We start from the raw sequence: 25,642 nt of genomic DNA, 5'->3' as shown, positions 1-25,642 counted from the left end.
GTTCATTGCTTCAGTTCTTCCTATCAGAACCTCCTGAGGTCAGAAAGTTTTGCCCTTTTCAGAGACTTTTTTCAGCCAGTGAAGGCTTCTGAGCTAACCAGAAATCAAAATGGGATGCTGCATTTTGTCAGAACTGCATGTTTAGTCTGCTTTCTTAGGAATAATCAAGAAAAGTTATATGTGAAAAGACACAGATGCTCCTTTCTCAGTGATATTTTCATACTTTTGAAGTATAATATGAAAAAATCTAGTTGAAATCTAGAACAACATGTATTTTGTATATCCATGTATTTTATTGATTTATAGAAGCTCACAAAAGATAAATATCTTTTGGAAATGCCTAAGATTATATATATAATATTATTATATTATACATAATATGTAATACAAGGCAATAAATGTTGTATCATGGTGATGTTGACCCTTAGTCCAGAATGTCTTTCTTTGAAAATGTATAGTAAACAGATATTCTACTATTTATTCTGACTTATAATTGAGCACATTTATAGCATGGAGAATATTTTTAATTTATCAGACTTCCAATCATTTTAGGAAAATCTCGAAGAGGTACCTAAAAATTAAGTTGCCCCAAATTTAATCATATTACTTATCTTTCATTTTTATTATGTGAAAAAAGTAGGACTCAAATTAACGTTGCCTTAAGACATATATTTTGTTATGAGTTTAGTAACTAAAAAGCATGTGTGTATATGTTAGAGAATCTCAAGGAGTTGTTTGTAATATTTGAAGTTGTTGTCCAACCCAAATTCTATAAAATGTTACTACTTAACTATAATATACCATCTATTGCTTAAAAATCTATACAGTGAAATAGAATTAGTTAACATTTCAATATTTGGATTAAAGATGACTATAGACTCTCTCATAGGATGTAAAGCCCTAGAAGAGCAGCTAAGTAAATACCTATTAATATTCTATTAATACCAGTTTCATTTCACACTTCATTTCTATTTCAGAAATGAGTCAAAGGACTGTATCCAACAGATTGAGACTAATACTAGTGAAATAAAATTTATTATTCTATTCTATCATTAAAAAAACCAGCAAAACGCCAATAACAAAAACAAAACTTTAAGACCACTACTTGGCTCTCTCTGACTCCCTTCCCTGGACAGCCATTAAATAATTGACTTTTGAGGAAAAACAAGCACATTTGTAAAAAGTCTGGCTTCTTGTGAGTCCTTTCTCCCTTTGTCTTTCATTTCTTTTACTCAAGTTATAAAAAAAGAGAAAGTAGATGCAAATCTTTTTAATTTACATTTTTAAAAACTTCTTTTCAGTTCCTGTTTCACCAATTTAGTTTTTCACCTAGCTTTGATTATTCATCTTTATAGTTCCTGACTTACTATGTTCACACCTTATCAAAAATTCTAATAGAATATAGAGTTAAGTTCTTGTGACCAGAACTTATTACTGGCATGGAACATTTGGTGCCAACCTCCAACGAATCCCAGATTACATTTGTATCCACGTCCTCTTTTTGACAGGGTACTATCTTCTGCTGTCTCTGGGCAAATACACAGGTCCTGTCTGCTGGAAGACCAGCTGGGTTTAAGAAGGAGACGAACTCTCATGGTTGACAGCTAACCAGATGAATGTGCCTCTTCTGTACAGCTGAGGTAAGGAATTGTCATCAGTGAGTGTTTGGTACAATTTGGTAGCTTGAAAGGCTGGGAATTCACATTTGTGATATTTAAGCAGATTTTAGTCTCATTGGCTTATTCCCAAGAATTGGGTAACATGTTATAGTTTTTGATGACTTGTTGGTTATTTGTTATTCTTCTAAATTCCCAAAGAATGAGCAAAATATCCAGTGGGAACACTGACATGAGCAACAGACTTAGCAGTCACTTTTGTGAGCCATCAGCCGTGGCACATCACATTAAAAACCCCAAACGCAGGCCAACCTTGTGTCAGAATTCTCCCCAGTTAGAGGAAGACTCTACCATGAAGGAAAAGAGCAAGTTCAGAAAGAGTCTTGGCTTAAAATGTAAGGTTTGAGAATCTTAGTAGAGTGGAAGGGGTGGAAACAGGTAGTGTTTATTAGAAATAAAAATTTGCTGCCACAGAGAAGCACAGGGATTATCAAGAGTATAGTAATTCAGCTACAAGGAATTCATACCTTGTAACGGGTGTCACCTGAGTTAAATGAAGATGAACTTTGACTTTTATTTAAAATTAAATAAATATATAAACCCTAGAGTAAAATATTTCTTCTTTAAAATGTGTCTTGAGGTTTTTCATTATCCAAACCCTGGATTATCGTAAATTCATCCTAAATTTCTTTCCGGTGACTCCTAAGATAAAGTGCTTTTTTTTCCCCTTTCCTAGACATTAAAACACATTTCACTCTTTTTTTTTTTTTTTTTTTTTTGCGGTACGCGGGCCTCTCACTGTTGCAGCCTCTCCCGTTGCGGAGCGCAGGCTCCGGACGCGCAGGCTCAGACGCGCAGGCTCAGCGGCCATGGCTCACGGGCCCAGCCGCTCCGCGGCATGTGGGATCTTCCCAAACCGGAGCACGAACCCGTATCCGCTGCATCGGCAGGCGGACTCTCAACCACTGCGCCACCAAGGAAGCCCCACATTGTGCTCTTTTAAAGGCTTATTCTTTCCATCTGCTCGACCATATTAAGAATAGTCATGAAAACTGGCTGACCTAAAACAAGTGGGATTTTAGGACCCAAAGAAGCTAATAGTAAGGAGTGAGCATTTAGGTCTATTCACCAAGAAAAAGGAGATAACAAGTTCCCTGACACTGGAGCTTCAATTCCTTTGTTACAGGCTTGTACTTCAGCTTCTTTTTCTGCTTAGTCATTGCTTTAACTCCCACTCTGAGATTAATTGCATGACCCTTGGAGATGAATGATCTTCCACTTAATCTTAGCCAATGCAATCTGGACAACCTCAGGGTTGGTGAGGCTCCTCTTGGGTGGTTTTCATTTGTTTTAAGAACATTAAAGTATCTCATAAATCTATATTTATTATATTGGTGAGTAATCTACTGTAATTAAATATGAAATGCTGAAGACAATGTTAAGGTAACATTGGGGTCACAAACCTCTTTTTATGGTGGTTTCATGGCTGCAAAAATACCCTGGAATTTGCTTTTGTCTTTATGTCTGCATCTGTTTAACATTACGAAGCATCCAACAGCATATCATTTTCAAATGGGCACTTTATAAGTGTTTAAAATAATAGCGATGTTTCTTGATTATAAATACACACTGCTTATAACAAAAAAATTTAAGGTGAATCTTGGAGAGAATGCAGCTAACCATACCCTCATTCAATATGAAGTGTCTTCACTCACCAGTATTAGAAAATTTGGTGAGCCAGTTTTAATACAGTATTTAAGAATATTCAGGGTTTAATACTAGATCTGTTCCTACTAGTTTTCGATTGAGACCAGTATGGAGGTAACAGAAATCAGGCAAAGTTATAAAAAAAAATCAGCTCAAGTCCATGAATTTGGATCTATGATTTAGAATGGACTATGATAAATGTGCTAAAATTGACCTTTGTAATACCTTCAGGGAGAAAAAGGATTTGTTATGCAAATTAATATTGGAACAAACAGTTGTTTTTAGAGGTGTTTAAATGATCAAAAAGTATAAAATTTTCCAGCCCTTTATATCATTTATGAAAAAAATCAATGTTACGAGGAAGTATTATTTGATAACTGAAGCAGTCACCTAAACAATTTTCCACTTGACTGCAATAGATTAATCATATGCAGTTGAGGAAAGTATCACAATTGCATGTTTTTCAAACATATTCTGTAAACACTAGCAAAGCTATTCCTTTGGATTTTCTGAATTTTCAATATTAAGCAAGATGCATCCCTCCAAACCTAACAAAAACTAAATACTATGCTTTGGAACTTTGTCTTCAGTAAAGGAACTCAATTTTCTAAGTTAGACAGATGAACAAAACAAAACAAATGCTCATACCCAAGATAAGAGACGCTAAGTGTCAATTATAGGGATAAAACCACAAATCAATAAATAACTCATACTAGGAAAATATATATGTTAGAGGACAAATGAATTATAGAACATAAAGAGAGGGAGAGTGAGTGTTTTCAACAAGCTGGGATAGTCACTTCTTTTTGTATTGAAATGTGCTACAAGATCTATTGACTATGAAGTTTTAAAATTGAATAAATCTTCATGCATTTGTACCTAAATTCAGGAATACAAATGAAAGAGTTACTCACTCATATGATTCCATGGCTAGTTTAAAGAGTTAAGGTAAAGCTGCCCAAAGGTAGAAGCGTCTCCACAAATCTAAACACTATTTCTATCAGACATCCTTGCAAACTGGCCTAGGAAAATTTTACTGAGTACTTCAAATGTAAATCTATTGTATGGCCGAGAATAAACACAAATAGATCACAAAATGGGCTTTGTTAAAGAAAAATGTGTTGGTGACTATGTTCCCAGTTCTCTGACTCCGTATGTTATTAGTTTTAATTACCGTGTAGCACACACATACTTAAAGTTTGAGGAGAATGAAGTTAGACTAGTTACATTCTAATGGCTCTAGAGAATATGGTGTCAGTGAGGTCAGCTTGTAAAGCCATGGTCCTCATGTTCCCACAGGACAGCAGCAACAAAATAAAATCCAGCATATAAGCAGTTTCATTATGTATCTGTAACCCCGATTTCTTAACGTCCCATGTTTCTTTTGCTCTCTTCACACCTCTTGGTCTTTTCCTGATGGGAGCATATCCACTATTCAAAAATGAGATTTAGTGAAGTGTTTGTAAAAACACACAGGCAAGGCCAAAATGGCAGCCACCAATTTGTTCTTATTTCCATTAGGCCATCCTTGAATTCGAAAATCTCTAATTATGTTTCAAGTGCTTTAGAAGGCTTAATAGATCACTAGTAGGTTTTACCACATCTTAATTCTGAAAATCTGTATATAATTTAAAGAAAACATATCCATGTGTTTCTGACTAACTTGCCATTAAGCTTATTTTGTAAGCTCAATTTCATGTCTAAAAAATAGTTAAAAGCCTCTTTAAATTGTTAAGCTTTTGCCAAGAACAAGGTATCATAAACACACACACTGTTTATGGGTTGGTCTTTGACAGCCCAAACTAAAGTCTGTAAATAGCTATCTAATAATACTACTAGAGGAAATACATGCTCCCATCTTTTTGCAAACAAATAGCTTCCTGCCCTCTCTTTGCCTATTTGGAGGAGCATGCTATATATATATTTATAACGTTATAGTGAAACTTTTATTCTGCTAACAGTCAGTTTCCCTTGTTTTCAAAGTTAAGCTACTATATTCTAGGAGGAATTTTGCACCAGCGCCCTAGCCTCAATCTCACGTGCCTTCAGCAGATGTCTACAGCAACTGAGAGCAGCATGTGATTTTTCCATATAGTCGTGAGTTCCCAAAGAACAAACCAAAAGTCATGCTGCATCTGCTTTATTCGTACATGCACATTGTGTTCTCTCTTGGAACTCTGTCCTCTTACAGCTTGCTTCAGGCTTGGAAACCTCCTGGGCTGGGAACTTTGCTCCATGTCTGGCATATCCACTGATTCACACGACACTTAGAAGACCATGTATACTTCGTAAATTGAGTTGAAAATCTGAACCTCCGAAATACATTTTTTAGTAAATTTCATTTTACGTCTTCATTGTTAATTTATAGTAGTTGGATGGAGTATTAATTTTCATAACCTTTTAAAAAACCAAATGAGGATCTTTATTAGGTCCCATATTTAAACATAACCCTGTGAAAATTGCACATGGCACTTAGAGCCTGAAGGTCACTGACTCTACTGACTGGCAGTGTCTTTGTTTAGACAGTGTGATGCTGCTAACATAACCATTTACTCCATTTGAATACGACATTAGCAATTTGTGAAAACCATTTGGCTTTAAAACAGCAGTGTGATTTGAGGCAAAAGGCCAATTTGCTCATTAAGTTCAAGTTTGTTCTTTGAACAACAAAATGATTGTAAAACAGAAAGAAAGATTTAGCAGATTTCGTGATAGAAATAGAAGGTTCTCAATTTTATCAGCAACAAAATGACAATAATAATAATGGCTAATGCCAACCACATGTGTGGTGTGTATAATTTTAAAAGGTTGGAAAAATAGAAATAAATGGTCATCTTGAATATGTGTCAAAAGTGTTGAAAGAGACAGTGTAGAAAGAAGACTGGATTAATAGACAAAAGGTCCACATTCTAGTCCTGATTCATCTGTTTACTAGCTAACACTCTTAAGGTTGTTATAAACTTTCTTCAGCCTCAGTTACTTGAAATTTCACTGGACTTGGAGTCAGGTCTGGGTTTGAGTCCTGTGTCTGTTGCTTCCTATGTGTGATTTAAAGTCAACTACTCACACTCAAAGCCTCAATTTCCTCATTTTTAAAATGGAGTAGATAACAACAATGCAGACATGCCCAAAATATTTGAAGAACTACATAAGATAATTATGCAAAACTGCCAAGATTTTGACAAATCATATTCTTAAATCACAGCCCAATCATAAAGAATCTATGTCAATGGTTATGGTTATTGGATTTGAGTAAGGATATACAACCCAAGCAAAGTATTTTCTTTGGCTTTTTGTAAGGTGATTTGGGGTCCACTATAATTACCCTGGAAAACCATTTTTACTTCTTCTTTAATAACTAGAAGTCTCATCTCCATTTTAATCGTCTTATCAAGTTCCCAGGAATAATGTAACTAGGTAACAACTACTCTAGCTTTACCCCTTAGGGTCCAGTGGTGAGAAAATTCCCTTCTAGTTGTTGTACTATTTAGTGGGGCTCCATGGAATATTAGGATTTAAACCCACTCAGAATTTGGATTTTTTTTTTAATTTGACTATAAAAGCTGTATATGTTAAACAACTTGATTTTAGAGAGTAAGATCAATAGTTAAGGGCTTTTTAATTATTCATAAGCTTCCTTTCCAGAGAAATGTAGGCTTGTGAAACAGGCCTTTTAGTTTAAAGGAATAGCATTTCATGGCAAATCGAATATTTAATATCATTAATTAAAAATAGTTTTATGTTTCCTATGGAACTTTGGGTTTTTGCAGTTAGAAGATTCTGGATCACATGTTGGTAGTTTTATTCTTTTCAGTATTCTAAATACATATATTCAAGTCCTTTGGGTCTCAAACTAACTTGTTTTTTTAAAATTTAGTATTGCACACACATTTTTAGTTAAGCAATAAACATCTGTCATCTGCCATTTATTAATATTAATTATAAATAGTCAGTGGCTCATGGGATCCAAGTACAGCAGCTGAGATTTTTCTAAATCTGACCTCCTTAGAGTTTATACAAAAAGTGTTCAGAGTACTTCTCCTAAGCTCCTAGCCAATTTAAGGCTGGTTTGCAACCTAGTGCTTTAGATTCTGCATCTAGCAATGAAAAATGACAAACTGACAAAAATGATAAATGACAAAAATCCTGAAAAAAGCATTGTGCTAGGGGATTAGGTGGGACAAATGACAAGAAAAGATGCTCAAAATGATATGGTGCCGTTCATTAACTATTACTACAAGCTAAAGGTTATGTGTACAGTGTATGTGTTAGGAACATTAAAAATGTCATGTCCCTTTTCCATAGTTTTGTTGCTTCAGATGACAAATATGGAAGCCACACTTCCATAAATTAGTATAAGAGAATACAAATTTGGGGAGAAAGTCAAGAAACAAACAAATACAAAGCCAGGCATATTAGTATCTCCCAAGAGAGCTAGCGTTCACAGCTACTTATTTCTTGTCACCCTAAATATCCTACAGCTACAGCAACATATACCCTAAGACATCTGACATGACCTCCGCACAATGCCTTGGGGGGCACACTGACATATTTTTCCTTTCTGAGATTCAAGCAATTTTCCAAAGAAAAAATATTGTGCTATACTGTAGCAGAGGGTTCATAGAAATGTCAAGTTCAGGTTTTACCTGAGTCTAATTGAAAAACGTAAAAGATTTTATAAACCATCTTGTTTAACGGTTTCAAATAAAATACCCTAGCAGAGGGCTACTGGTTGGTTAGCCCTTACTTCAATACGAGCACTGCTATTTTCTTTTATTATTTTAACTTGTGGTAAAAGTGCATAACATAAAACTTACCTTCTTAACCATGTTTAAGTGCACAGATCAATGGCATTTAGTATATTCACATTTTTGTGCAACCATCACCACCGTCACTCTCCAGAAATCTTTTCCTTTTGTAAAACTGAAACTCTGTATCCATTAAATAGCAATTTCCATTCCCCCCTCCATGAATCCACCATTCTATTGGGTTGGCCAAAAAGTTCGTTCAGGTTTTTTTATAAGATGTTATGGAAAAAGCCGAAGGAACTGTTTTGCCAACCCAATACTTTCTATCTCTATGAATTTGATGATTCTGGGTACTTCATATAGGTGGAATCATACAGTATTTGTCTTTGTGATAGGATTATTTTACTTAGCTTTATATTCTTACGGTCCATTCATGTTGTAGCATGTGATAGAATTTCCTTCCTTTCTAAGGTGAATAATATTCCATTGTACGTCTATATACCACTTTTTGTTATCTATTCATCTATTGATGGACATCTGGATTGCTTCCACCTTTTGGCTATTGTGAATAATACTACTATGAACATGGATGTACAAATATCTCTTTGAGACCCTGCTTTCATTTATGTTGGGTATATACCTACATACTTGGAATCGGTGGATCATATGGTAATTCTGTTTTTAATTTTTTTGCCAAACCACCATGATGTTTTCCATAGCAGCTCTGTCATTTTACATGATCAGCCTTACTAGTAGTCAGAAAAGCAAAAGGATACCATTGTTAATCCATCAGAATGGCAAGTCTTCAAAGGACTGATAACATCCAGTTTGGGCATCAGGAAATAGGCATTTCCTATTTATAAGGAAATAGGCATTTCTGATACACTGCAAATGTGAACTGTTCAAACCTTTTTGAAAAGTAATCTGGTAGAATACATTAATTTTTAAAATGTGCACATCCTTTGGTTTTTCCATCCAGTGTTTGGGACTCTATTTTATATTAGATCTCACAACTACTGAGCACTTACCAGATGCCGACACAAGTCTCAAGAGTTTTATACACACATTAACTCCTTGCTACATCACTCCTTCACTACAACTCTGTGAGGTAGTTACTGTTATCATCCCCACTTTACAGATGAGGAAAATGGGATATACAAAGCCTAAGTAATTTGCTTAAAGTCATACAGCGAGTTAAAAGCACAATTAAGATTTGAAAACAGGTACTCTGGTTCCAGAGCCTGTGTTCTAAATACTACGATGTATCGATACTACGTCTTTAACCTCTGATAGAAAGGGAGTGCATCAGTTCATTAACATTATAGAGATTTTTACTGTAGTACTAAGAGCAAAAAGGGGAAAACATTTTGCTATCCATGTGTACCATTATGTTATATTGGTAGTATGCCATTATGGTATCCATTCGTACCATATCATATATACCATCACTGACGTTAAAAATAATGCTTTTTTGGGGCTTCCCTGGTGGCGCAGTGGTTGAGAGTCCGCCTGCCGATGCAGGGGACACGGGTTCGTGCCCCGGTCCGGGAAGATCCCACATGCCGCGGAGCGGCTAGGCCCGTGAGCCATGGCCGCTGACCCTGCGCGTCCGGAAGCCTGTGCTCCGCAACGGGAGAGGCCACAACAGTGAGAGGCCCGCGTACCGCAAAAAAAAAAAAAAATTATGCTTTTTTGAAAATTAAACAAAGAAAAAAATAAACACCAAATCTAGAGTTGAACTGAGATGGTTTTGGTTTCCAAACTAGTTTAGTACTCTTTTACTTAACTAGGCTGGCACTGCAACTATTAAACTACTTTGAAGACTGTGAACACAAGAAGAAACAATGATTCTGTGAACATATAATCCTTTGAAAATGGAGGAAACCTGCAGGAATGGAAGGAAAGGGTGTTAAGGCAGGAAACAAAGCAGGAGGAGGGGCACTAAGGGCACACAACATGGTAGGAAGCCGAAGGGCGAGGGACAGACATTAACTAGGAAAACTGCCTCTCCTACACATTTCAAAGCAAAATTAGAAAAACTGGACAAGCGTGAATCCACCAAAAGTTTGCCCAAGAAATACTTTAGTAAACTGCATCTTAGCTATTGAAACAAACCAATTTGAAACAAACCAAAATTCCTTTATGATTTTGGTGTTGGTTGGAAACCAGAGGAGCATGACATCAGATGTTAACAGTTTGTACTTATTATTTTGAGGAATATTTCACTATTTCATACGTCCATGGTCCATAAAAAAGTAATTAGCTATCTAATTAGCATTCTATAAATTAGGATAACAATTTTTGTTCACAGGTTGTAATTAATTAGATATTTTAACTACTGATCCTGAGTATGCATACATTTTTCTATGACTCATTTTTGGAATTAGCAATTATTCATATTTTCCAAGTATGAGTTCAGTATGTTGATATTTCCTTGCCTAAAATGTGATATTATTCAAAACTCAGTGAAAAATAAGTTGCATTGTGCTTCCAGACATTAGATTTCACATCATACAAAAGTAAAAGGGATATCTCATTTTAAAATGTATGTTTTGCATTGAGATATAAAATGTAATTGGACTCTGTTCATAAACTATTTCCTAAATCTGATCTCTTGCAAAAATAAGAAAAGCAGGCTTTTCCAGCAGAAACAACAAATAAACAAAACAAGCCTTTACAAGATATATTTTTCAATTATGGCAGCTCGGGCTCACAGAGGCTAGAGTTATGACCGGGTGGTGTATACACAGTATAAACACAAGAGTTCAGTAATTAGGTTTGAGTTAATTTTAAAGTTTCACTGGCCTGATGTATAATCAAGCAAAAGGTCATTACCCACACTGGTACATTTCACACAGAACCTCAGCAGCTAGAAATGGAAATGGACATGTCTTTACTTAAGCTTGCACAAATCAATCCCAGAAAGCCTTCATATGAGTACTGGATTCTTTTTCTATTCATTTCAGAGCCAGTTTACTCAAAAAAAAGTTTTCTAGCAAACCAGAGAAATCAGAAAAAAAATTAGTTAAAATATTATTAGCATTATGCTAGACATGCCTCTCTAGTTTAAAACAGATGGAGTAAAACTTTGGTTACACTTTCTCACTTAAATGTTTTTTGCCATAAATAGTATTGGACAGGGATTACCCTATAGAAGAGTACAAGCTTCTAGATTTTGAGCTTTTTTTTTTGGAAGAAGATCATTTGCATCTGTTGTTTTGTCAGCCTAGCACTCATTTCTACACAGAACTGCTACTCAAAGTGGCTCACGTGTCCCTTGGCTTCAATAGTGAGCATGTGACTGAGGCAGACCAATCACAGTACTCCATTTCCTCTGCCACAGTGATGGGTTCAAGGGTAGACATGTGAGCCAAGCTGGGTCAATTTTCACCTTCCACGAGATTGGATGAATGGACTCTGAAGGAGAGAGCGCACTATCCTTTTGGACCAAGAGCAGCGTGGATATAGATTTAGGGCTTCCCAGAGCCAGCTTTCCCTGTGAGTAGAGACAGACTCACAGTAGCAGGGGAGAACAAGGCCAATAAACAGACACAGAGGCAGGATGACTTGAAATGGCAAGAAAGAAAGAGGAGAGAAGAAGATGGAGCCAATGATATTGTTCTAGCACTTAGAGCAAACTGTGTCTTCAGCAAATAGTTTACTTTTTGCTTAGGGTAATTTGAAATCTGTCTTTTCAAATATCCTGATGAATATACAGAAGGTAACAGTGACCTTGGTGAAAAAGGACTGTCAATGAAAGATAAACACTCAGATATTGTTTTTCTGTTAAAATAATAATTACATATATTTGCAAATAATTTTTTAGAAAAACTGAAAAACAGTAAGAAAAATGATAGAAAAGCATTTCCAATTTAGGACATGAGGAACGGGGTGCTTTAACCAAAAGGAAAAGGGAACTGAATAGAAAATTAAATGGAAAGTGAAGTACCTGGGGAAGAGAGCAGAAACTTAGTGGAATAACAAGTTTTGAAGAATTTCTCATTTACACCCATTTTGTACATGTTAATGTACACTGATGCCAGCCACTGTGCCGAAAACTTTATGCTTGGATTTGTCCATTAGTACAAAAATATACCACATTCTATTTGGGGTCTGCTTTGACAGCAATGTACAAGAATTAAACCATTAGAGTGGTCTTTCCCTTTCGGTGATGCTAAAAATGATACGGTTTTAATGTAAGCAAGTTTGAGGATGTTTCTGTTTCAATGAGGTCAGGGAATTTAATTGTAACCTGGCTGTATTTGCTTGGTCACACCTCTTGGGAGGCCTGTGGCCGAGGTAACCAGTCTTTTCTGTCAGGCTGTAACAATCTACAAAGTTAGTCTGTAACACTTCTATGAAGAAGTTACTGGAGTAGATAAAAAGAGAATAAGATAATGATCTATGGAAAGAATAATTCTTTTGTGCCTTCAAATGTGGGGTGTCTTCTTTGCCAAAGAGGTTTCAGCAACACCAGCAGTTTCAAGGAGTGACTGTGTTAGGGAGGTGGGAAGGAGGACAGGAGCATGAAAGGAGGAAGTGTCTTTTTTGGTGGAGAAATGTTTACTTTGTAATTAGCAAAGGACAAGAAGGCCCTTTTGGAAACTATACTTGGGGGTCCAGAATTTAAATTTATGCTGATGCTCTCTGAGGCTCTCTCTAGGGAACCCTCCTAATTGGCAGGGATCTCAGTTGGCTAGAACAGGCTGCACATGAAGCCAGGGTCTCAGGGTCATTTCTCCAAAGGGCCTGTTAACTCAGCTCTGTTCCACAGCCACAAGCTGTACCTTTAACCCTACTTAGCCATCTCACAAAAACACATTAGCATATCAACATGGTGGTCACAGAAAAACAGATTTGCCTTGAGACCAAAACAAAAAGTAGGCAGAGATATTTCGTTTTTGCCAGCATAAACAAATGTCTTTGTAAATGTGTTAGCAAACTAATGAAACTGCAGCTACCGACAGAAGAAAATCACAAAGATGAAAACTGTCCACACAAGCATATGCTACAAGTGAGCTGATCATCGATTGTCTTTACTTTGTGGACCAACATAAACCATGACACCAATATCTAGATTCATGATGGCAGGGACTTTTGTCTTTCTTGTCCATTGCTATATCTTCAGCACCTAAAAGTGCCTAGCACATAGCTGGTGCTTTAATAAACATGTGTTGAGTGTATGAAGGTATCCTGGCCTGGCCTTTTATTTATTCTTCCTATTCTGCCCTTTACAAACTGGAAAATACAATAGAAATAATCTCCTATATACCATCTCCTGCATCAACCACTGAGTGTTTTTACAAAGGAAGAGACACTACATTAGATAGGAAGAGAATGTTGAATAAACGAGCGATCACACTCATCTAATTGCAAACAAGAGAAAGACCTCTGTGGTAGATCGAGAAAATGGTTACAATTCTCCACTCATCCCTGTATGTGCATGCCAAGTTGCAAAGTAACTATGGGACTTCTCCCCCAAGAGGTGAAATCTATTTCAACTTTTGAATCAGGACTGGCCTTGTAACTTGCATAGAATAACAGAACATGGTGGGAGTAAAATTGTGTCAGTTCTGAGCCCAAACTCAAGAGGAACTGCTTCTTCTCTCCCTCTTAGAACCTTGTAGAACCCCTAGCCACCTTGAGGATGATAGAAACAGCAGTTTCCTCCGTCCTCAACCAGTCTACCACATTAGGGAGCCAGCCAGAACTGCACAGTGAATCCCAGCCCATATTACCCACCCACATTTACTGTTAAATAAATGGTGGTTGTTTTAAGTCTGTATGTTTTGGGGTTATTTCTTACTTATGCAGCAAAAGCTAACTTGAAACAACTTCACCCCGATGCACAGGAGCTAAACAATGGCAAGATCATTGGTTGGTTGGGGGCTGAATAATGCTTTGTTTACTACAGCTACTACTCTATTCAACAGACTGACCAGTGTGTGTTATGTTACATATACCAATGGGTTGAAAAGCATTAGGTATTTATAAAAATCACAAAAAGGGGGCTTCCCTGGTGGTGCAGTGGTTGAGAGTCCGCCTGCTGATGCAGGGGACACGGGTTCGCGCCCCGGTCCGGGAAGATCCCACATGCCGCGGAGCGGCTGGGCCCATGAGCAGCCATGGCCGCTGAGCCTGCGCGTCTGGAGCCTGTGCTCCGCAACGGGAGAGGCCACAACAGTGAGAGGCCCGCGTACCGCAAAAAAAAAAAAAAAATCACAAAAAGGAAATCTCAGAAAGTATAAGCATTTGCAAGAATAATTTATTATAAAGATTGTTTTAGAATAGAGATGCTGCAGTATACACACCAACACAGCACAGAAGCCTAAAAATGATTTTTCTACCACCAAAGCAAGGTAGGGACTACAAAGATAATAACAACACTTAAGTATTTTCCCACTGTGAATAAAGCCCACCATGAATTTTGATGACTATGAATATTCCCAAAATCTTAGAGAGCCTACGAAAATGGAATGGTATGAACTTGGTATTGATTATAAAAAGATAAAAACTGCTGGTTGAATTATAAAAAATTGTATAGTACCTGGGATGGCAAAACATGAAATAAAAGGCTTCTTATTTTCTGCAGAACTTTTTCGTTAACACTGAGAAATTTAAGAACACACAATGTAATTGTCAAATGTGCTCAAGGCGAGAAACCTAGTAACTGTCATTTTACTTTTTTCAAAATCTATCTAGGTGCTGGATGTGATCCTTCAGCTCCATTATTACAGAGGGAAGTAAACTGTGCATATATAAACAATCTTAGCATGGTCTTCAACCCACAAACCTGGGCAACAGAGAATGCTTGCAAAGATCCTGCCATTGTAATGTCAATGTCAGAGGAATCAATGAAAGAAATTGGCGCCTGTCACAGAGGTGATAACACTCTTTTAACTATGTGGATAATAAATTCGGACACATAGCTGTGAAATTTGCAAGCTGATTTGATGCTTCAAAGATTAAGCTGTAATTGGTGGGAAAGAAACAAAGAAGAGTAAGAGTTGAGTAATATGGCAAAGGAGAAAATATGTAATCAAATAAATCAGTGCATAGGCCATGAGTGAGCATAACTGAAAAGGACCCAAAGATGAACCATGTTTTTATGAGGCTCTTCAGAGGTTAGGAGTGCCTACATCCTTCAAAAACAATAGCATACCTGTATTAATATTAAAAGCCTAATATTTAAATTAAGTTGTGGCATATACAAACTGTAATGTTTTCATCAGTAACAATGGTACTCTAGGTCTAGTTCTAGTATTTACAAAATTCAGAGAGATAAAATTTTGGAGTATTAGGTTGAACCCTATGAAACTGCTTATATTTGACCATTTATAATCAACAAAATGGCAGTTTCATATGGTTTAACCTAGTAGATAGGAGTCTATTAAAAAACAAGAGATGACTGTAGCCACATAATTTGTCTCAGTGGAGAGAGAGCTAAATAGTGATTAAACAAATGACAGCCCTCTCCACTGGGGACATTAAATGAAAAACTGGGCTTAGCCTTTAAGAGAAAGTCCATACATTTGTATTAAGGAACATTGTTCAGAGTAAAAGGCATTATTTATTTGCAATAGACTACCTTTCTTGGAGGTTTTAAACATAGCTAAATATTTTCGTGTGGTACTGGAATATTTGAAATTCAAATAATATTAATTTTTAATAAAATTGATGATTACCTTTGTAATGATTGGGGGGCAAAAATTTCCCCTCTGTTTCACCAAATTGTTCTTGTTACCAAAGGTCTGCACCATGTGCAGGCTTCCATTGGTGGCAATGAAAGGTTTTCACTGGTCCTTCCCAGAATCTAAACAAAAAACCCATTTGGGTAAGGACTAACATGGCCTCAAAGAGAGACTGTTGAGTTTATACCAGGGTTTCTCATCTTTGGCACTACTGGCAGATAATTTTTGATGTGCAAGGCTGTCCTGTGCGTTGTGAAATATTTAGCAGCCTCTCCCCACTAGATGCCTGTAGCATCCCCCTCCTCCAAGTGTGACAATGAGAAGTGTGCCCTGGGGAGCAAAATCATGCCTGGTTGAAAACCACAGTCTTTAATGCCACTCTTATCTCAGCTCTGTACTTTGTCGAATTTTCTCTGCCCTATGTTAAAGGGCTAGTGTACTGATTGGGTGTAGGGAGAGAGCAGAAAGCTCCCATCCTCCAGGGCTTAAACAGGATCAGTGTCTGTAGGCCAGCTGGTCCTCCTGCATGAGGTGATGGTGGTGAGAGGCCATCATCAAAATTCTCCAAGCCAGTTGGCATCCTACAATTTTGAGCTAATGACTCCTTCTATTTGGATTTTGAGAACTGTTCTGAAAATCTTGGCTAAATGTCTCGTTTTGAATTTGACTGAAGCTTTAATAGGAATCCTTCCTGTATAAAACTCAACTCTTCATCACTGGAGTAGTTGTTATAAAGATCTTAAGAAGTTAACTAAAAGACAGAGGTGCAAACCTGAGAACAAAGTGGACTCATTTTTTTATTTGTTTCCTTTTTTAAAAACAAATTTTACTGTAACTTTAAATATAGTGCTCATGATAAATATAATGCATATTTATAATACTGGTATTTGAAAACATGATTAATAGCAATTTGTAAGTTAACATATAACACTTTTCTTCTATGTAAAACCTAGTAGAATTTTACAACTGTACTTTTAATTTTGGGAAGGCACATAAGGTGACCTTCAGTATGTTCAAATAATGCAGTAATTCCCACACTTGTTTCTTCCCTGGAAATGTCTCTGGACATTTTATTTATTTATATTTTAATGGATTCTTTTTCTCCTTCTCTGCTAGGAAGGATGCTATTTCTTCTTTACACCAAGAAAGTAGACCCTGCCCCATTTCTTCCATGACTCTGTTCTTCTCTCTCCTTTCTATCCCAAGATCATGCACTACATGTAATTAACTAGGATCTTATTCATGCAATTCACCAAAGAACAAAATTTCTTTCATTCTTTGTGAATTGCCTCAAAACCCATTACCTACAGGAAATTCTCTTCAGTTAATTAAAGGAATGTACAAATGAATGAGAAACATTTTGGTGATCTTCCTTTCTTTGCACCCTGCCTTCCAACCCAAACAAAAAAAATCACTCTTTTGCATCAAAGGCGGACAAATATATGCTCCCCTGTTCTGTTTCACTTCCCCTTATCTAAAATGGTTACAAGCAATATGTCAAAAGAGTTAATAAGTATGAGTTGGCAGCCATTAAAAGTGCATTTTCTCCTTGTTTACTTCTATTTACAATATATTGTTTTAAGGCATATGTGATACTAGTATACATGTTAGCCTTCATAATCTCTTAAAATAAACATTATATATCTTTGACATTTAAGATATATAATTCAATTGAGATAGGCTCAAGCTAGAAACTACTGCATTGATAATAACTTCTTATTAAAGCTAGTAATTGATGGAGAAGTTAAGATATTAAAAGGCAGCATGCCAGGTAAAGGGAAATAATCCTAAATGTGCAAACAAGTAGTACATCAGGTAAAAGTTTAGATTTGGGGCTACAGAAATGACATTTATCTCCTCAGATTAACTAACTATAACTATTCTAAGCATGAGAAGAATATTAGTAAAGAAAAATGTGTGTATGTGTAAGATTTTGCAACCAATTTTTCATATATATATGAAAATTTCATATATACAAATATGCATCTCACAACTAGAATAATCCATTCTGTTACTAAAAACTAGTTCCTCCTATTCAGCTTCTTCTTTGTGTACATTTTAGAAAGTCATTTCTGGATCTTATCATTCTTCCCTGGAGACCTTGCCATTGGCAATTACAACACAGCAGAAAAATTCCTGAACACATGCTCCATACCTTTTCCAAACATGAGTTATCTACTTCTGTCTATTGTTAACCTCTTGGGCAGGGAAGATAGATGTAAGTTTAAATTCAAGATTTTCAGGCTAAATTTTTTTTTAAAAAAACCTTATCTTTTAGCTTTCTCATCTGAAAATGCTCAGCCATGAATCTAAATGATGTTATTTTATGAATCTACAATCATTTAGGTGCAGCTCAAGTAATAGCTATTCTAGTGGTAGGAGAAATCATGTCTTCATCACTTTATTGTGTTTATATTTATCACTATTGTATAGCTCTGAGATATACAATACAAACAAGAAGACTCTGGGTAGTGTTATTATTTTGATGTGATATTTGATACAGTGGTATATCCAGGGGTCATAATTACTTTTCTATTTGGTTTCTTCATATTCAAATAGATATATTTTTGATATTTGAGTTACCATTAAGAGAAGTTAAGAAAACTAATAGGTTAGAGAAGTAAGGAATGAAGGGAGAAGTGGTTACCTTCCTATCTTAAATTTCTAGGCTACTTGAGAAATTATTTTTGACAGACATATAAAAAGATGAATGAAAATTAAATAAAAATGGAACTAAATCTTGAATTTAATTATACATGTAATCCACATTTCCTACTTAGTAGTCTATGGATTATCACATTTGAAAAAGAATAAAGCACCTAAAATTTTCTAGTTGTATAACATTTTCTTTGTAAACATAAAATGCCAATGCATCCTACTCAGAGGAGAAGAAACAAGGACCAGAAAGAAATTTTTAAGTCAAGCTTATGTTACAGGTTACTATTTTAAACTTCTTATGGCATTACTTATCTTTGTTGCTAGTTTAAAAACTAACATTTTCAATGTTAATGTTTAAGTCAGTGCTAGCAAAATATATTAGAAGACCACATCCTCAAATAAAAGAAAAATATGTAATTAGTATCATAATTTAATTTTTCTATTGGATGAGATTTTCTTCATTTATATTTTAAAAGCAAAGTATACTAAATACTGATTAGTAATGTAGAATCTTTGTGGAAAGAATAATATGAACAAAGACCACCTGTAAGTCATTAAATTTTAAGAAAATTTAGTAAACATAAGTAAATGTACGGCTATGGGAGCTTACCAACAAGTAGAGTGATGAAATATTTTATTTCCAAATCCAACTTTTAAAATCTAAGATGTTTTAAATTAATTGGTAACAAATGCCAGAAAGACCTTTTTCACTAGCCAACTTTCATTCCTTAAACCTAATTTTAATCAAAACCTCTTATAAATTTACAAAAACTTGAAGTTCCCTTAAAATAATCCATGTATTCAAAAAGTTTATCACATTAACTACTTGATTACTAATGGCAACGACATGCTGTATCCATCCTGATGATGGTCAGTTTGGTCTTTCGGTACAGTGAAAGACACTGCAAAGTACGGGGGACCCAAGTCCTTTCTTGTATGAGCAAAGTTCAAGTTTTCACAGCACCCTCTTCTGTGTTTCCATCGAAATTTTCCACACACCAAACCTCCCTTACTATGTGATATTGTGATTATCTGCTTAAACATCTCAACCTTTCACTGGACTCTGAGTATAACTTCAGGATAGGGATGGTACTCTATTCAGCTGTGAATCCCCAGGGCTTAGCACTCTGTGTGGCCATAAAATAAAAATTCAATAAAATGATGTTGAATGAATGAATGAATGAAATAAACAAAGGAAGTTCAACTACAGAGTCAGCCAAGCCGCAATTAATTGAGAGGATCATTTATAGGCTCACCAATAGCTACATAACATATTTGTAGGCAGTGGTGCTGAGGATTAGTGAGAAAGATGGAAAAACTATATTTTACAAGTCAACAACTGCAGATCTTCTATATGGAAGTTTAATCACCTTAAAGCATCAGATTAAATGATATATTTTTCCTTGGCACTCATACGACTTCAGAACAGCCCTTACACAGAGTTACTTAATATTGATTTGGTAGGTTCTATAATCTGATGTATGAAATTACTGTAATATGAAAAAAAATCTGGGGATAAAATGTCACGAACGCTTGTATTATACTTATAAAATATGTAACCTTTAAAATATGTTTAGCTACAAAAGCTTAACACCTAATTGCACTACTTTGGTTTGTAGGCAATGAAGAAAGGAGTAAGCTGATGGCTGGTATTCACCATGCTCGTGTATCAAATGTTATTATTAGACCTTGTGTTTCTGAGGCTTCCCCTAAGTTTTCCAGGTACTAGGAAGGTAGACGATAGGAAAGATAATGGCCCAAGAGGAAGATATAGGCATATATTATATGCTTATAATGCAGCCCCCTTCCCTAAGATTCAATTAGCACACTTTTGTGTAGTTTAAAGTTCTGATATCAAGCTCCATTTAAAAAAATTACCACATCGATATTCTGTAATTTACAGCCAACATATTCTTTGTTTGGTACACATTTTAGGGTTTTCAGACGTGAGTGATAATAATAAATGTTTCCTAAGAAATAAAGTGAAATTTGCATCAAATCATGAGGATTCAAACAAGCACATGTTAGTATGATTGTACCTCGTTCTCCCTTCTGACACTTCTTTCTTTGCACTGTACACTTCCTTGTCTCACTGGTGGGGGGACACAGGTTACCCTTTGCTGATGGATGCTGTATTATTTCTCGGACCCGTGTTTCAGTCCCTCTTTTGAAGCCACATGTTTTTCCTTTTTTCGTGCATGGACTCCAAGGACTCCATTCACTGGCCTCACAGTGCACTGAAACAGAACACCAGAAACAGCCTCAGTTCGCTCACACATAGTTTCACAATTGTTAAATAAACAAGAAGGCATGCTTCCATCAATACTTGCCCAAATTCTGAGCAGAAATCCTGCAGAACAAAGTTGGGCAAGATGACTTAAAGATAAAACAAAGAGAAAGTGAAAGCAGGAATAGAATGTTTTCCACTTTTTGGTCCTCATATTATCAGGTAAACTCACTCTTGCATTGGGTTTACTTTTCACTGTAGATTTGATTAACCCAGGCATGAATATAATTATTCACAACTGACCAATGCTTTACAATTTCTAGAGCACTGCTACAATTATTGATAGATCCTGACCATAACTTGATAGGTTAGTCATTATTACATACTCGAGAATTGATTCTCAAAGTTTAGTGTGCAACAGAATCACCTGCAGGGAGGACTTGCTAAAACAAAGAATGCTGGACCTCTCCCCGTCCAGAGTTTCCAATTCATTTGCCTGCGGTGGGGCCTGGGAATTTGCATTTCTAATGATACACGTGATGCACATGTGCAGGTACTGAGAACACACTTTGAGAACTTCTGTGCTAGAGAATGATTAAGCAAAAAATGAATTCAGGTGCTTGGCCTACAACTCAGTGCTTTTTCTACTTCATGTGCCTTTTCTTGAGTACTTAAATATTGTCATTTATTCATGGGTGTAGATCAGGCATAGCAGTATCTGTTTTAAGTGAATTCTGGGTCAATTTCAGCTGATAAACTGCTTCTAGAAGTCACCTGACAGGCTGACTTTTAGGATGAACTGATATACTTTTTCTAAAACTTCTTTTGTAGATGTTTCCCTTTTTCTGTGTGTATCAATCTTTTCAGTTTTGGCTTTACAAGGTATTATAACAGATTTTTGCACTTCTAATAAAAATAAACACCTGCAAGGTGATATTCTTATATTTATGTTCATAAAATTTCCTGACTTACAAAGGAAACGGCTTGCAACAGTAACTCTTTCAGATGATATGACTCTCTTTCCACAAAAACAAATTCCCAGTAACCTCGCTGCCTTCTGATTTAACGAATCCTTATTTTAGAGCAGAATACTATTTTTCATACAACCTCAAGAAATATAACCTAAATGTTTCAGAAATTTAAAACCATTCACAATACATTTTTTCACATGCTTTGTCAGTCACTTTCAGGTATCTGAATGCAACACAGAGTTGAATGGAAATGATTAGATAAGTGAATTTAAGTTTCTATGAACTTAAATGAACTTTACTGAACCACTTTCAAAGGAGTCTTCATGTTCAGTTGGTTAAAGAACAGAGCAACCAAATCACTTAATGATATCATAATCTCTTGCCAGTTAAGGTCATATCTCTGATCCCAATATTAGTCATTAAAAAGTAGGGGAGCTTTGCACATACAAATAAAAACACCTCCAAGAAAGCAAATGGAGAAATAAAAATCCAAGTTTGTGAGCTGTAACTTTGTCCAGTATTCATTTAATGCCAGAACTACATGGACTAAATTAGAAAAAAATTACGTGATGTGGAAATCACCCAAACTTTTGTGATTTTCATAAAAGCAAAGGTGGTCTAGGCAAATGTACACCTAGACTTAAGAAAAACAGATTTAAAAAATTACAACATAGGTAGCTATGAGTCTTTAGTCAGATGATGAATGGTTCTAAAAATGAAATTTTAGTGCCAATCTTAGATTATTCCATTGAAGAAGGAGGAAAAATATTCACAACTAGCGAGTTCAGATATAAAGAGCTCTCATAAGATGGGATGGTTAAAAGGCCTTGAGAGGAGAAGAAATTTTCTTAGCTAAATACTTTCAAATGAACCTTTAATGTTAGTATCCAAAAAATATTTTTGGAAAGAATGGAAACTTTGTTGATCATGTAAAGACAACAAATAGGTTGATTTAAGTAGTATTCAGGTCATTAAATGAACAATATAGATCTGGGGCACTATTTGGTTAAGAGGTAATTAAGAAAAAAACAGAACTGCTCAACAGAAACTGCATTTCTTCTATCCTCTGTATTAAGAACAATCTTAACATTGGAACATTTAACTGTTCACTAATGAAACAAGTGTCTCAAAAAATGTTGTTAGCTCCTTGTCCCTGGAAGTGGTCATGGTGTGGTTGATCGTCAGCCTGGAATGCTGTAAAAGGGATTCTTGAACTGGAAGGAAAGTTGAATTGGATATTTCACCTGTAATGGTCTTACAACATTATTCATTTGTTCTCATTCTTGCTGCCTGACTGCATGGTTCCAGAGAGAACATAGCAAGGCCATGTTCTTTGCTACTCACTCTTTGGAGCTAGATATCTTCCCTCTGTGACTAGTTAACAGCACCAACTCTCCAAGAAGAGCAATGAGGATGGCAGAATGACAGTGCAGAAAGGAAGCAAATTTCTGGAGCACAAAGTGGAAGAAATACATTCTCCTATAAAATTGGATTCAGTCGACATTTTTGCTTAATTTGACTTGCAAACCATGAGGAGTGGGTATGTTGTGACATAAATCTTTTACCCTAGCTCTGTATGAAGGTGGTGTTTTCTCTGTTTATGACATGTTCTGTCAATTTAAAATCCGGGTAAGAAACAAGTCATGCAGTATAGATTTTAGCAAAGGGAGAGATACATTCTTCAACTTCTGCCGTAGAGAGCTAGAGTAGAGGTACTAATTATAGCACTGACAATAACTCACGTTGTCTCCTTGGGATCACCATTTCAGCTCTCTGGGTCCTAGTTTTCATATTTGTTAAAGGAACAGCCTTTAATGGTCCTTTGTGATCATCAAGCAAGTCATCATTTTTTGTGAAATTCTGAGGCAATCCCACAGGCATGGTCCACACAAGTGCTTGTAGGCCAGATACCACGTGATGGGAGACATCCCTTACGCAGCAAGCAACAAGAGCCAGCTGGGAACTAAAGTTGATTTGCCTATTCCTATGTCCTAGGTCATTTACACCTATCTGTTCAATGAGCCTGATTCACTAAATGGCTTTTAGATTGCTAACCCCTATTCTAAAATATATACATTTCTTAAACGTAATTGTGTTAACCAAACAGTCTTTGTCTAAATAGTATTATAAATTACCAGGAAGCCTTAATAGCTAATCCAACAGTGCCAGGTGTTAAATGCTCTCTGATAGGAAAGCATTAACACATTTAAATAAATGGACTTTGAAGGACTGATGCTACACCTTCAACAACTAAGAAAATCTAAACATTCGCCCCTTTCCTGGGTAGAGCAATATCACAGACTTTCTGCAACTTATCCTGAATTTCTGTCCTTGAATATTTTCAGAACTGTTTCCTATTTTCTCCACAGTTTGGAAGTTATCACCTCCAATCATCAGCCCTCAGGACCTACAGAGAGATGAACTTGAAGTGCTTTCTCAAGTACCTTTTACCCTATTTCTAATTTATTTTTCTGTGTTTTTATTGACTAGAGGAAAAAATAAGACTGAACCAAATTGAGCCATGAGCTGTTTCAGGAAAGTTGTTTTCCAGATGCTTCTGAGATTATCTTTAAAATATCATCCATTTGTTTCCTTCTCACAAACACTTTGTTTAGAAATAAATGTCTCATGTGGACCTGAAATGGTTAAACCACCACTTTAGAGTTATTTCTCCAGTACTTAAGATTCTAATGGATATGTCTGTGGGGAGCCCAGGGGTGTCCTGGAGACTATCTTGCACTGAATCAAGGGGACAATTGTGTGCATTTGCCAACAGCACTGCAGTATCAAAAGGTTCTTGCAGCTCTTGCCCAGGGGTATTCTGAGATTTAGTATGCTGTTTCCCCATTTGGTTTAGCATCTGCTCCCCAACTGTTCACCAAGCTCGTAGCTGTAGTAGCTGCACACCATTTAAAACAGGGAAAATATAGCCTGACAGTGATCCGTTATTAGGCAAACAACTTGTCTGAGAAACCTCTCCTCCAGGAAACTCAGCCTGCAATTAATCAGGCCCTGGGACTGTGTCCTTCTGTCAGTCTAAGTCCAAAATCCTCTCCTTGTGTCTGAATACCTGTGCAAGCAGGGTGTTTCAGCAAAGCAGTGTGAGAGAAAAAAGTGAGATTTTTTTTAACCATATCAGATCCAGTTCTCGAAGTCTTTGATCCATCTACTGAGTATTAAAGGGCTGTATCCAGAGAATATGTTTCCTCCTTTTGGAAAATAAGTTTGGTCATTGGTTGACATTAGATCTAGGTGGAACCTCTTAACCTAAGGTGGAAATTTAGTTCAAGATCAAATTTGTGTGTGTGTGTGTGTGTGTGTGTGTGTGTATATGGAAGTGTGCATGTATACATATAAATTACTATAAGTAAAACTTCATTAGATAATGATACAAAATAAATCTGTAATGATCACAATAGTTGAAACAGTTATCGATGGTCCCTAAGAAATAACAGTGCACGCACAGGGTGTTAAATTTACTGTGATACACGCTGAGTAAGGCCCATTAGGATGGTATCTTTGTAAAGAAGGAGGGAGTGAGCCTCTTAGAGGTGGTCCCTCAGGCTCTTGTGAGACAGCACTCTGAGTAGCGTTTCCATGGAGACTGACATTATCATCTCTGGTGTTTCTCATCCCTCCTAAGTCTTAGAGCTCCTCCTCACCAATACTGACGCACTCCATGGTATGGTTATTGGCTTCCAACCCTTCTGGGCAATTGTCAAGGCACTTTCCAAGGTGTAAGTAAAATCCACTTTTACACTTTGTGCAGAAATTTTTGTTGAAACAGGTATCACAGTCAGCTTTGCATTCTGAAAACAAAAAAAGAAAAGAGAAATATGCTTCCATTAGCGTCAGTTAACTATTTATTGTTGGTCCAGTTCTGTATGCTTACAACACAGGCACATGCAACTTGTATGTCAAACAAACACTTAGCCTCAAAATTATTTTGCCAAACCAAATTAAAGATTCCTCCATAGTCATTTAGTTGAGGTACACCAGTCATTGATTTCAAAATTATTGTATT

At 36.2% G+C, this 25,642-nt stretch overlaps 1 protein-coding gene across 1 annotated transcript in view; it reads right to left on the bottom strand.

The window, feature by feature from the left end:
* RSPO3 (R-spondin 3) overlaps window positions 1–25,642 on the bottom strand; it is a 77,119-nt gene that overhangs the window by 18,002 nt on the left and 33,475 nt on the right. The window contains exons 3-4 of the mRNA XM_019951461.3: window positions 25,281–25,427; window positions 20,460–20,657 (exon numbers count right to left, since the gene is read on the bottom strand). Coding sequence (XP_019807020.1) covers window positions 20,460–20,657; window positions 25,281–25,427 — 345 coding nt within the window. The remainder of the gene's footprint in view (window positions 1–20,459; window positions 20,658–25,280; window positions 25,428–25,642) is intronic.

Source organism: Tursiops truncatus, chromosome 12, assembly GCF_011762595.2.
Source record: "Tursiops truncatus isolate mTurTru1 chromosome 12, mTurTru1.mat.Y, whole genome shotgun sequence".
Lineage (NCBI taxonomy): Eukaryota > Metazoa > Chordata > Mammalia > Artiodactyla > Delphinidae > Tursiops > Tursiops truncatus.
The sequence above is the reverse complement of the archived record's forward strand: the minus strand, read 5'-3'. Positions and strand labels throughout refer to the sequence as shown.